Below are 12,921 nucleotides of genomic sequence, written 5' to 3' on the forward strand. Positions count from 1 at the left end.
TACTCAATTATAGTCAATGGGATCCGTCAGGCACCATTACTGTCCACTATTTTTGGTAGAATAAAAAAACAGCTCAGATGTGAACAGCACTTATAGAGGTTATCCAGGATTTAAAAAAGGAGAGCTGATTTCTTCTAAAAACAGCGCCACACCCGTCCTCAGGTTGTGTGTGGTATTACAACTCGGCTCCATTCACTTAATTGGAACTGAACTGCAAATACCACACATAACCTAAGGATAGGGGTGCTGCTGTTTTTCTTTAAAATGTCCAAATAGGCTAAAGCTGTCCCTCCGACGGCATCACCGCTTTAATCTGTTAATCAATAATTCAGAGTTTGCTATATCTTGATATACTGGAACCTGGAAATAGGCGCAGTAGATGATTGACAACCCGTCATCTTGGTGACACCAAATAAATAATTAAACTGTGGTTTGTTTATTTAGAAAAAAAAATATATATATATATATATATATATTTTTTTTTTTTTTGAATGGCCGCCAGTAAGTGTACACATGCTTCGTATTGTAACTAACATCTACCTGGTTGATCCAGAATAAGAAAGTAAAAAAAAAATTGTATTTGGAAAGCTTTATTGTTCAGGAAAATCCTACAAAGTCTGGAATCCCCTATTACTGATCCCCACTCAGTATCACTGGGCAGGTGAGTACGTACCTGTTTTGGGGTCCACATCTGCCTGTAAGTGTGGTGGGGGGTTCCCAGGTGTAAAGTGCTCATTACTGTAGGTGATAAGCGGTGTGAGAGGGTGGACATGATGAGGGTGTTGTACTACTGGCACTTTATTAGACTGCGGAGACACAAAAGAAAAGAAAACATTTCATTAACACAAGTGCGCAAAACAAGATGGCGTCCTACATGCATAAAAAAACAAGAGGGTAAAAAAAAGTTAAAATTACATTAAGAAATAAAAATAAATACATAAATAAATACATCAAAATTCTATAAGTCTCCAAGTCATTCACAGCACATTAGCAGTTCCACTTTTACAGAATTGGCGCATACAGTAAAAGTATTCGCGCACCCCATTACCCAATGGAGGATAAGGGAGTGGCCTCCATAAGTTGGTATACAAATGTTTATGGCCATACAAAGGGCAAAAGGGAGAAGAATAACAGCATCAATAACCAGTCCAAACGCGAGGGGCAGAATATGCGCCGCAGATGGAGAATAATAAATTACAGTTTGTTACTTTTTTAGCAATTTATTTTACCCTATTTATATTTCAGAGTTCCCCTTTAACCTAAGCTTTGTAAACGTTTCCTGAAGTGCAGTGAAGTCCCAACACATTCCCGTGACACATGCTACAGTGTTGGCTACTTATAGTTAAAGAAAATAAATACTGTACATACATATATATATATAATTATTTTATTTCTTTTTTTCTCTTTCTCGGGTGGACTTTGTGGTACTTCATATATGTATGAATGTAATTTATTATCTTTAGTAAAAGTAAAAAAAGGAATTGAGAAAAATGGTGCGCATGAAGCAAATATACCCCTTAGTTCCTTCAAGCTTTCAAATTGAGCTGATCTGTTCAGGGATGATGAGAGTTGTAGTCATCGTACAATCAATGTGCATTCATTCACTGAACATCTGACGTTTCTCTTAAAAGGCAAATTCTCTTTTCTTGTTTTTTTAACTGTAGCTCTTCAGCTGCTGCAAAGCTACAACTTCCATAAACTATGACTCCCATCATGCTCTGATATAACCTGAATGCTCTATATCAGTGTTTCCCAGTTGCTTCACAACTACAACTCCCAATATGCCCTGATAAAAACCAAATGCTCTATATCAGTGCACCACCTAACCTGTGGCTCTCCAGCTGTTGCCAAACTACAACTCCAATCATGCCCTGACATAATCTGAATGCACTTTATCAGTATTTCCTGACCTGTGGCTCTTCAGCTGTTGCCAAACTACAACTCCCATCATGCCCTGATATAATCTAACGCTCTATATCAGTGTTTCTCAGGTGTGGCAAAACGACAACTCCCATCATGATCTGATAAGGACTGAATGCTCCATATCAGTTCTTCCCAACGTGTGGCTCTCAATCTCTTGCAAAACTACAACTCCCATCATGCCCTGACCTTTCCTAATGCTCTATATCAGTGTTTTCCTAACCTGTGACTCCAGCTATTATCAAACTACAACTCCCATCATGCCCTGACATAACCTAATGCTCTATATCAGTGTTTTCCTAACCTATGGCTCTCCAGCTGTTGCCAAACTACAACTCCCATCATGCTCTGGTATAACCTGAATGCTCTATATCAGTATTTCTCAGCTGTTGCAAAACTACAACTCCCACCATGCCCTGACATTCCCTAATGCTCTAGATCAGTGTTTTCCTAACCTGTGGCTCTCCAGCTGTTGCCAAACTACAACTCCCATCATTCCCTGGTATAACCTGAATGCTCTATATCAGTGTTTCTCAGCTATTGCAAAACTACAACTCCCATCATGCCCTGACCTTCCCTAATGTTCTATATCAGTGTTTTCCTAACCTGTGGCTCTCCAGCTATTATCAAACTACAACTCCCATCATGCCCTGACATAACCTAATGCTCTATATCAGTGTTTTCCTAACCTGTGGCTCTCCAGCTGTTGCCAAACTATAACTCCCATAATGCCCTCACATAACCTAACGCTCTATATCAGTGTTTTCCTAATCTGTGGCTCTCCAGCTGGTGCAAAGCTACAACCCCCATCATGCCCTGACAGCCTTCGGCTGTCAGGGCATGATGGGGGTTGTAGCTTTGCACCAGCTGGAGAGCCCCATGTTGCAGAACACAGTTCTCCATCTTTTTGGAGGGTAGGATCTCACATCAGAGCCGGGCATCGGCATGTCAGTCCCTTCGTCTCGGTGACAGGACCCACCTTCTCTTCCCCCCTAGTAATTTACTCCTGTGATGGCATCAAGGCACGGCATGCTGAGGCACGAGCCCCTCCACCCTCCTCTCTGACTCCCTCCGATTCACACCCTTTTGTGATGTAAGTCGGCGCAGCGGGGCGCCCTGCCTTTAATAGCGTCCGAGGCCAGCCCCGCGCAACCTCTGGATTTGTTAGCGCGCACTGTATCTCGCTCCCGGAGTCAGCGGCCCCCTTTATACAGCCGGGATCTGAGGACCTGCCTTGTACATTCCCTGACATTGACTAGATCTATTTTTTTTCCCCCGCTATTCACTTCTCAAACACTTTTATCACAAAAAAAAAAAACTAAATGGCGCGCGCGAGAGCGCTGTGAATAGAGCGGCGAGGAGCCACCAAATCCTCCCTTCTCCGCAGAGTCGCCTCCCCATAAACACGAAGGGGGCCCCGGGGTTCACACTTTCATCCACAAAAACGCTGCACGGATTCCCGACATGGGAACCACTCAGACCGAAAAGCCATATTCCCCAAGGTGGAATTGAGCCGGAGTTTTACAAGGCAGAACATTTAACCAGATTATGTGGCCGGCAGATAAAGACGCCCTCGTAGTAATGGCTGAACAGATTACAGCCCAGATACGGGCCTCATTTCCATAAGCGGCTTGTATTCCTACCCAGGGACACGGCAGCACGACCTGACAAGAGTTAAATGCTTATTACATCACGTTTCCCTTGTTCCCCTCCACAATTGCAGACAAGGCTTTGCCGCTCCCGTTAAGGTTCCTCTTGTTTCCTCGAGACGTCTTAAAGACTCATGAACTCCGGTCAATAGAGCCGGCTAATAATATACAATAGGTGTCATTGTGAGGCGGCCGAGGCTGCAGATCTGATCAGCTTGGGCCTCAAATGTCACCTATACAATTAAGTCATTGCTTAAAAAATAAAACAATTGCGCAAAATTACAATGGAATGTAGGGAACGTCTGGAGGGGGGGAAAAAGAGTGGCATAGGGAGGAATGAGACCTGGTGATAATAATGCATGGTGTAACATGTGTCAGTGAATCTTAATAAAATAATCTTAAAATAATAATAATATAGAAATAATAATGTTAAAATAACCATATAGAAAAAATATGTTGCACCGTAGGATGCAGATTAATCTAATTTAAAGAATAATAATAATAATAATGATAATAATATTACATTGAAATAAGGTGTTACATAATATTCAAGAAGGATAATATAACAAATAATATAATAATAATGTTAATAATGATAATACTAATTAACTTGAAATAAGGTGTTACATAATATTAAATAAGGATAATATAACAAATAATGAAATAATAATAATGTTAATAATGATAATATTAATTAACTTGAAATAAGGTGTTTACATAATATTCACTAAGGATAATATAACAAATAATGAAATAATAATAATGATAATAATAATGTTAATAATGATAATATTAATTAACTTGAAATAAAGTGTTTACATAATATTCACTAAGGATAATATAACAAATAATGAAATAATAATAATATAATAGAAATAATATGTTCCACCATGTTAACTAAGGATATTAGAACAAATAAGGAAATAATAATAATGATAATAATAATAATGTTAATAAGGATAATAATAATTAACTTGAAATAAGGTGTTACATAATATTCACTAAGGATAATAGAACAAATAAGGAAATAATAATAATTAAGATAATGAATAAAGGATAATAAAAAGTAAAAGTATTTACTAATGATCATACAGAAATATATAATCATAACTATAAAAATAACACATAATGCTAATATAGTAATAATATATACTTATTAATACCATAAACATCTAATAAATAATAATAATGATAATTCAATCATAATAATATATATAAAAATGAGTGATAATATAAAAATTTAATATAAAAATAACAATAAATATAAAAAAATAAATATAAAAATTATAATGATTATAATGATTTTTGATCATTATGATTTTTTTTATTCTCTTGATGGTAGTATGATAAAAATTCATAATTAAAATGGTTAATATATATTGTGAAATATATAACACATGCACACACACACATATATCTATCTATCTCTCTCTCTCTCTCTCTCTCTCTATATATATATACTTATATCATACCATATTTCAATAATATATTAACAATCATCATGAATAATAAGAACATTAATAACATTTTGTAATATAATTAAAATAAGTGGTATTAAGCTGAAGCCCAAAGCAGTCACTAGAGTCAGTGGTGATTTGGGCCCCAGGCCCCTATCCCCCTTGCTGACCCAGTTCTGCAGTCTGATAAGTTTCGTGTTTTGGCTCCAGCCCCCAGTCCTTCTAATCAGCGGTAAAAGGCAATAAACAAATATGAATAATTTAGATGAACAGCGCCCCTACAGGATCTACCATGAATAGAGGATCATGCTCAGGGACCAAGCAATGAATGCAGCAGGTGTATAATACATCAACACCTGGCGTGCACTATTATAATACAGTCCTGTGACCCTGGGTCATCTGGGTGACCTACTATAACCCTGCCATGCTAATAATAGGATCCTTAAGATGCATGTAGTGTGACAAGGGAAAGAAACATAAGATACAAATGTATCAGTGCTATAGGGCAAAATATCTAAAATTACAGGACACATTTACTAGGCTTGGAACTGATCATTTTAATAACACAATTGTAGTAATTACCAATCTATGAACTATCTGGAGGTGATATATAGAGGGTCGGGGTCTTACTGGGCTATAAGGAGAGCGAGGGTCTCACTAGGAGAGAAGGAGGGTGGGGATCCCACTGGACTATAAGGAGGGTGGGGTCTTACTGGGATATAAGGCGGACGGTGGTCTCACTAGGATAGGAGGGTGGGGATCTCATTGGACTATAAGGAGGGTGGGGTCTTACTGGGATAGAAGGAGGGTGGGGATCTCCCTGGACTATAAGGAGGGTGGGGTCTTACTGGGAATGAAGGAGGGTGGGGATCTCACTGGACTAAAAGGAGGGTGGGGTCTTACTGGAATAGAAGGAGGGTGGGGATCCCACTGGACTATAAGAAGGGTGGGGTCTTACTGGGATATAAGGAGGGCGGTGGTCTCACTGGACTATAAGGAGGGTTGGGGCCTTACTGAGATATGAGGAGGGCGGTGGTCTCACTAGGATAGAAGGAGGATGGGGATCTCACTGGACTATAAGGCGGGTGGGGTCTTACTGGGAATGAAGGAGGCTGGGGATCTCACTGGACTAAAAGGAGGGTGGGGTCTTACTGGGATAGAAGGAGGGTGGGGATCCCACTGGACTAAAAGGAGGGTGGGGTCTTACTGGGATAGAAGGAGGGTGGGGATCTCACTGGACTATAAGGAGGGTGGGGTCTTACTGGAAATGAAGGAGGCTGGGGATCTCACTGGACTAAAAGGAGGGTGGGGTCTTACTGGGATAGAAGGAGGGCGATGGTCTCACTGGACTATAAGGAGGGTGGGGTCTTACTGGGATAGAAGGAGGGTGGGGATCCCACTGGACTATAAGAAGGGTGGGGTCTTACTGGGATAGAAGGAGGGCGGTGGTCTCACTGGACTATAAGGAGGGTGGGGTCTTACTGGGATAGAAGGAGGGTGGGGATCCCACTGGACTATAAGAAGGGTGGGGTCTTACTGGGATATAAGGAGGACGGTGGTCTCACTGGACTATAAGGAGGGTGGGGTCTTACTGGGATATGAGGAGGGCGGTGGTCTCACTAGGATAGAAGGAGGATGGGGATCTCACTGGACTATAAGGAGGGTGGGGTCTTACTGGGAATGAAGGAGGCTGGGGATCTCACTGGACTAAAAGGAGGGTGGGGTCTTACTGGGATAGAAGGAGGGTGGGGATCCCACTGGACTAAAAGAAGGGTGGGGTCTTACTGGGATATAAGGAGGGCGGTGGTCTCACTGGATTATAAGGAGGGTGGGGTCTTACTGGGATATGAGGAGGGCGGTGGTCTCACTAGGATAGAAGGAGGGTGGGGGTCTCACTGGACTATAAGGAGGGTGAGGTCTTACTGGGATAGAAGCAGGGTGGGGTCTTACTGGGATATGAGGAGGGTGGTGGTCTCACTAGGATAGAAGGAGGGTGGGGATCTCACTGGACTAAAAGGGTGGGGTCTTACTGGAATAGAAGGAGGGTGGGGATCTCACTGGACTATTAGGAGGGTGGGGACTTACTGGAATAGAAGGAGGGTGGGGATCCAACTGGACTATAAGAAGGGTGGGGTCTTACTGGAATAGAAGGAGGGTGGGGATCCCATTGGACTATAAGAAGGGTGGGGTCTTACTGGGATATAAGGAGGGCGGTGGTCTCACTGGATTATAAGGAGGGTGGGGTCTTACTGGGATATGAGGAGGGCGGTGGTCTCACTAGGATAGAAGGAGGGTGGGGGTCTCACTGGACTATAAGGAGGGTGAGGTCTTACTTGGATAGAAGGAGGGTTGGGATCCCACTGGATTATAAGAAGGGTGGGGTCTTACTGCGATATAAGGAGGGCGGCGGTCTCACTGGACTATAAGGAGGGTGGGGTCTTACTGGGATATAAGGAGGGCGGTGGTCTCATTAGGATAGAAGGAGGGTGGGGTCTTACTGGGCTATAAGAAGAGAGAGGGTCTTACTAGGATAGAAGGAGGGTGGGGATCTCACTGGACTATAAGGAGGGTGGATCTTACTGGGATATAAGGAGGGCAGTGGTCTCACTAGGATAGAAGGAGGGTGGGGGTCTCACTGGGCTATAAGAAGAGCGAGGGTCTCACTAGGATAGAAGGAGGGTGGGGATCTGATAGAAGGAGGGTGGGGATCTCACTAGGATAGAAGGAGGGTGGGGGTCTCACTGGGCTATAAAAAGAGCAGGGGCCTTAATGGGCTACAAGAAGACTGTGGGTCTCCCTGGGCTATAAGAGAACTGAGGGTCTCATTTGGCTATAAGGAGAGTGAGGGGCTCACTGGACTATAAAGAGGGTGGAGGTCTCATAGGGCTATAAGGAGAGGAGGTCTCACTTGGCTATAAGCGGAGCAGAAGTCTCACTTGTCTATAAAAACTGTGGGTCTCATTGGGCTATAAGTAGGGTGTGGGTCTTACTGGGCTACAAAGGGAGCAGGGTTTTCACTGGGTTTAATGAAGAGTGGGCTTATAGTAATGTAATGAGGGGACACTAATGGCTCCATATCACACAGTGGGGTGAAAATTGAAGGAAAATAGGGGATGCGCTGAGGGCTTCTGTGTCTATTTCAACTGGTACTTTGCGTGACGCCCTCACCCATAGACTGGCATTGAGGGGGCAGGACGTGATGTCATGAGGGGGGGGCGTGACATCATTAGGGGACGGGGCTATGACGTCACAAGCTCCCGGCGCTGGCTCCAGCATTCGGAACAGTTTGTTCCAAACGCTGAGCAGCGGAGTACCCCTTAAAGTCTTGCCGATTTTTATGCTTTGTTGATCCAGAAGAAGCAAAATGAGAGCCTTATGAGGCCTGATTCACACCTTATTTTCATTTTACATCACTGTATCAGAAAAAAGTACTGACACATGGAACGGATGTAGTTTACTAGTGAGATACACGTTTGCACAACGTGTTTGTACAGGAAACAGACCAAGCGTAGTCAAGAGTAGCCTATATTCAGTCCATGAAACTCAACGGGCCACACTGCGAGGCCACTGCGGTACATGTCAACAAAGCTTGCTTGCCAATATTGGTGGCATCGACTCACGATGTATCAGTGAAACAGTACAAACGAGGCCTACGATAGATAACAATTTGATGAAGGGGGGAAATCCTTCCTGACCGATCCTAATAGCTAAAACAATTCTATAGATGGGGCTGGAAATTTCCCCTGGTGCCTACATTTTTGGATGGTTTTCTGGTTACACCTATGGAAGTTCTCATTGAAAGGCCTCTGATTAAGTCAAAGTAGTCCAAGGTCAAAAATCTATAGAATATTCTCCAGAAGAGTTCTTACTAACCCTGCAGCTATAGGCGAAATGGGTTTGTAGTAACTTAAAGTTTATTATATTATAGAGGTTAATGAATGCACATATTGTAAATAGAAGCTTAAAGTAAGAGATAAAAAATACAGGGGGCGCTCCCTGATGAGGTATATCCGCTGATGGGTATCCTTCCCCACACCCAGGTAATATACCGACCTTTTATGAAGCAAATGGCGTAAGTGAAGGTGATCACGGTTGTTGGCTCCTGCACTCTTGCCAGTATCAGACCCCAGTAATGGTGACTGATAGGGAATAGTGGAAGACAAATAAGGTAAAGAAACCCGTTAGCGGAGGCGCTACACAACTGTGGTCATGAAAAAAAAAGACTCGAGCAGCACAGGAGAATAAAACTTTTATAGGTATAATTGGGGACAACGTGTTTTGGCATGCCCTAATGCCTTCCTCAGGTCTACTTAGAGCTCCCAGAGGATGATTGTGCTCAGCTCTGGGTTGCTGGTTGTGGAAGTCCTGCGTGTATCTGTTAGACCGCGGCAGCACAGATAAACGTAGGACTTCCACAACCAGCAACCCAGAACTGAGCACAATCAACCTCTGGGAACTATATGTAGACCTGAGGAAGGCATTAGGGTATGCCGAAACGTGTTGTCCCCAATTATACCAATAAAAGTTTTATTGTCCTGTGCTGCTCTAGTCTTTTTTTCATGATCACAGTTGTGCAGCGCCTCCGCTAACCGGTTTCTTTACCTTATTCGTCTTTCACATATTGTAAATAGAATCCGCTATAGACTTGTATAATTGTGTGAAGAATATTATTGCAGTGCTTTACACAAATAGGGCACAGTAATGGGGTCACACATCGCCCCCTACAATATCAGCATTGCACTGTGCCCAAAATTAGGATATTTTACTTTTCTGAGATACCATTGCTACAGTGTAAAATGTACTGAGCCTTCTCTTATATGCATCCCAAATGTAATACTGCCATCTACTATTCTCTCCAAAAAAAGTACATATAGAGGGGGGGGGGGGGGGGGGGAGACTTTAGTTCATTAGCCAAAACTGATCTCTATTATATGATACAGGAGTCTTTAAGGCAAAGCATATAGAGTCATTGACAATACACAAGGCAGGGCCCATGAGAAGTGCACCCCACCCTAAACACACAGGGGCCACACACATTCCAATTAGTTGCATCTGAGCCCATAACTGCATCACTACATGACGTGCCACACACTGCGCATCATGTACCGCTCACATAGGACTTTAATGCAGTACATTACACAGGACATGGTATACCGTCTGCTTTTCTCCTATATACCACACAATGTAATTGATGCGCTGTAACCTTCCAGCCCATATATCTGGTCCCTATATGTAGTGTATATACTCTGTACCGGGTGTATAAGGTCCATTCATACAGTCCATGCACCATTCCTGCAGTGCTGTGTCCCTTATATACAGGTGATAGTTTGCAATGATTTGTTGCGGCGTACAATCTGTAGTGTTCAACTAGCGTGACAAACTATGTAGCTATATAGCAGTGTTTTTAAACAAACGTGCCTCAAGATGTTGCAGAACTACAACTCCCAGCATGCCCGGATAGCCTTATGCAACAGCTGGAGGCACCTTGTTTAGAAATACTGCTATATATAGTAATAGCTCTGGATGCCTTACCTTATATATAACCTGTACAAAGCTCCTGGAAAGTCATACCCTATTATATATACTATATACTATATATACACCTGTGCATCTATATACAACCAGTAAAGTAAATTATGAAGTCCTGTAGCCTATATATCATCTCTAAAGTACTGAACCCTATATACAGCCTGTATACTATGTCTAAAATTCTGCACCCTATATACAGCCTGTATACTATCTCTCAATTGCTGCACCCTATATACACCCTGTATACTATCTCTAAAGTGCTGTACCCTATATACAGCCTGTATACTATCTCTAAGTGCTGCACCCTATATACAGCCTATATACTATCTCTCAATTGCTGCACCCTATATACACCCTGTATACTATCTCTAAAGTGCTGTACCCTATATACAGCCTGTATATTATCTCTAAAGTGCTGCACCCTATATACAGCCTGTATATTATCTCTAAAGTGCTGCACCCTATATACAGCCTGTATACTAAATCTAAAGAGCTGCACCCTATATACAGCCTGTATACTAAATCTAAAGTACTGCACCCTATATACAGCCTGTATACTATCTCTTAAGTGCTGCACCCTATATACAGCCTGTATACTATCTCTAAAGAGCTGCACCCTATATACAGCCCGTATACTATCTCTAAAGTACTGCACCCTATATATAGCCTGTATACTATCTCTAAAGTACTGCACCCTATATATAGCCTGTATACTATCTCTAAAGTGCTGCACCGTATATACAGCCTGTATACTATCTCTAAAGAGCTGAACCCTATATACAGCCTGTATATTATCTCTAAGTGCTGCACCCTATATACACCCTGTATACTATCTCTAAAGTGCTGCACCCTATATACAGCCTGTATACTATCTCTAAAGTACTGCACCCTATATATAGCCTGTATACTATCTCTAAAGTGCTGCACCGTATATACAGCCTGTATACTATCTCTAAAGTGCTGCACCCTATATACAGCCTGTATACTATCTCTAAAGAGCTGAACCCTATATACAGACTGTATATTATCTCTAAGTGCTGCACCCTATATACACCCTGTATACTATCTCTAAAGTGCTGCACCCTATATACAGCCTGTATACTATCTCTAAAGTGCTGCACCCTATATACAGCCTGTATACTATCTCTAAAGTGCTGCACCCTATATACAGCCTGTATACTATCTCTAAAGTGCTGCACCCTATATACAGCCTGTATACTATCTCTAAAGAGCTGAACCCTATATACAGACTGTATACTATCTCTAAAGAGCTGAACCCTATATACAGCCTGTATATTATCTCTAAGTGCTGCACCCTATATACAGACTGTATATTATCTCTAAAGTGCTGCACCCTATATACAGCCTGTATATTATCTCTAAAGTACTGCACCCTATATACAGCCTGTATACTATCTCTAAGTGCTGTACCCTATATACAGCCTGTATACTATCTCTAAAGTTCTGCACCCTATATACAGCCTGTATACTATCTCTAAAGAGCTGCACCCTATATACAGCCTGTATATTATCTCTAAAGTGCTGCACCCTATATACAGCCTGTATACTATCTCTAAGTGCTGTACCCTATATACAGCCTGTATACTATCTCTAAAGTACTGCACCCTATATATAGCCTGTATACTATCTCTAAGTGCTGCACCCTATATACAGCCTGTATACTATCTCTAAAGAGCTGCACCCTATATACAGCCTTTATACTATCTCTAAAGTACTGCACCCTATATACAGCCTGTATATTATCTCTAACCCTATATACAGCCTGTATACAATCTCTAAAGTGCTGTACCCTATATACAGCCTGTATACTATCTCTAACCCTATATACAGCCTGTATACTATCTCTAACCCTATATACAGCATGTATACTATCTCTAACCCTATATACAGCCTGTATACTATCTCTAACCCTATATACAGCATGTATACTATCTCTAACCCTATATACAGCCTGTATACTATCTGTAAAGTGCTGCACCCTATATACAGCCTGTATACTATCTGCAACCCTATATACAGCCTGTATACTATGTCTAAAGTGATGTACCCTACATACACCCTGTATACTATCTCTAAAGTGCTGCACCCTATATACAGCCTGTATACTCTCTCTAAAGTGCTGCACCCTATATACAGCCTGTATACTATCTCTAACCCTATAAACAGCCTGTATACTATCTCTAAAGTGCTGCACCCTATATACAGCCTGTATACTATCTCTAAAGTGCTGCACCCTATATACAGCCTGTATACTATCTCTAAAGTGCTGCACCCTATATACAGCCTGTATACTATCTCTAAAGTGCTGCACCCTATATACAGCCTGTATACTATCTCTAAGTGCT

At 41.9% G+C, this 12,921-nt stretch overlaps 1 protein-coding gene across 20 annotated transcripts in view; it reads right to left on the reverse strand.

Annotated features, from left to right (window-relative positions):
- Positions 1-12,921, reverse strand: part of TCF7L2 (transcription factor 7 like 2) — a 304,484-nt gene that overhangs the window by 78,349 nt on the left and 213,214 nt on the right. For all 20 annotated transcript variants that reach the window (XM_056530841.1, XM_056530839.1, XM_056530842.1 and 17 more), the window contains one exon: positions 674-806. In XM_056530841.1, the coding sequence (XP_056386816.1) occupies positions 674-806 (133 nt within the window). The remainder of the gene's footprint in view (positions 1-673; positions 807-12,921) is intronic.

This window comes from Hyla sarda, chromosome 7 (assembly GCF_029499605.1).
Source record: "Hyla sarda isolate aHylSar1 chromosome 7, aHylSar1.hap1, whole genome shotgun sequence".
NCBI lineage: Eukaryota > Metazoa > Chordata > Amphibia > Anura > Hylidae > Hyla > Hyla sarda.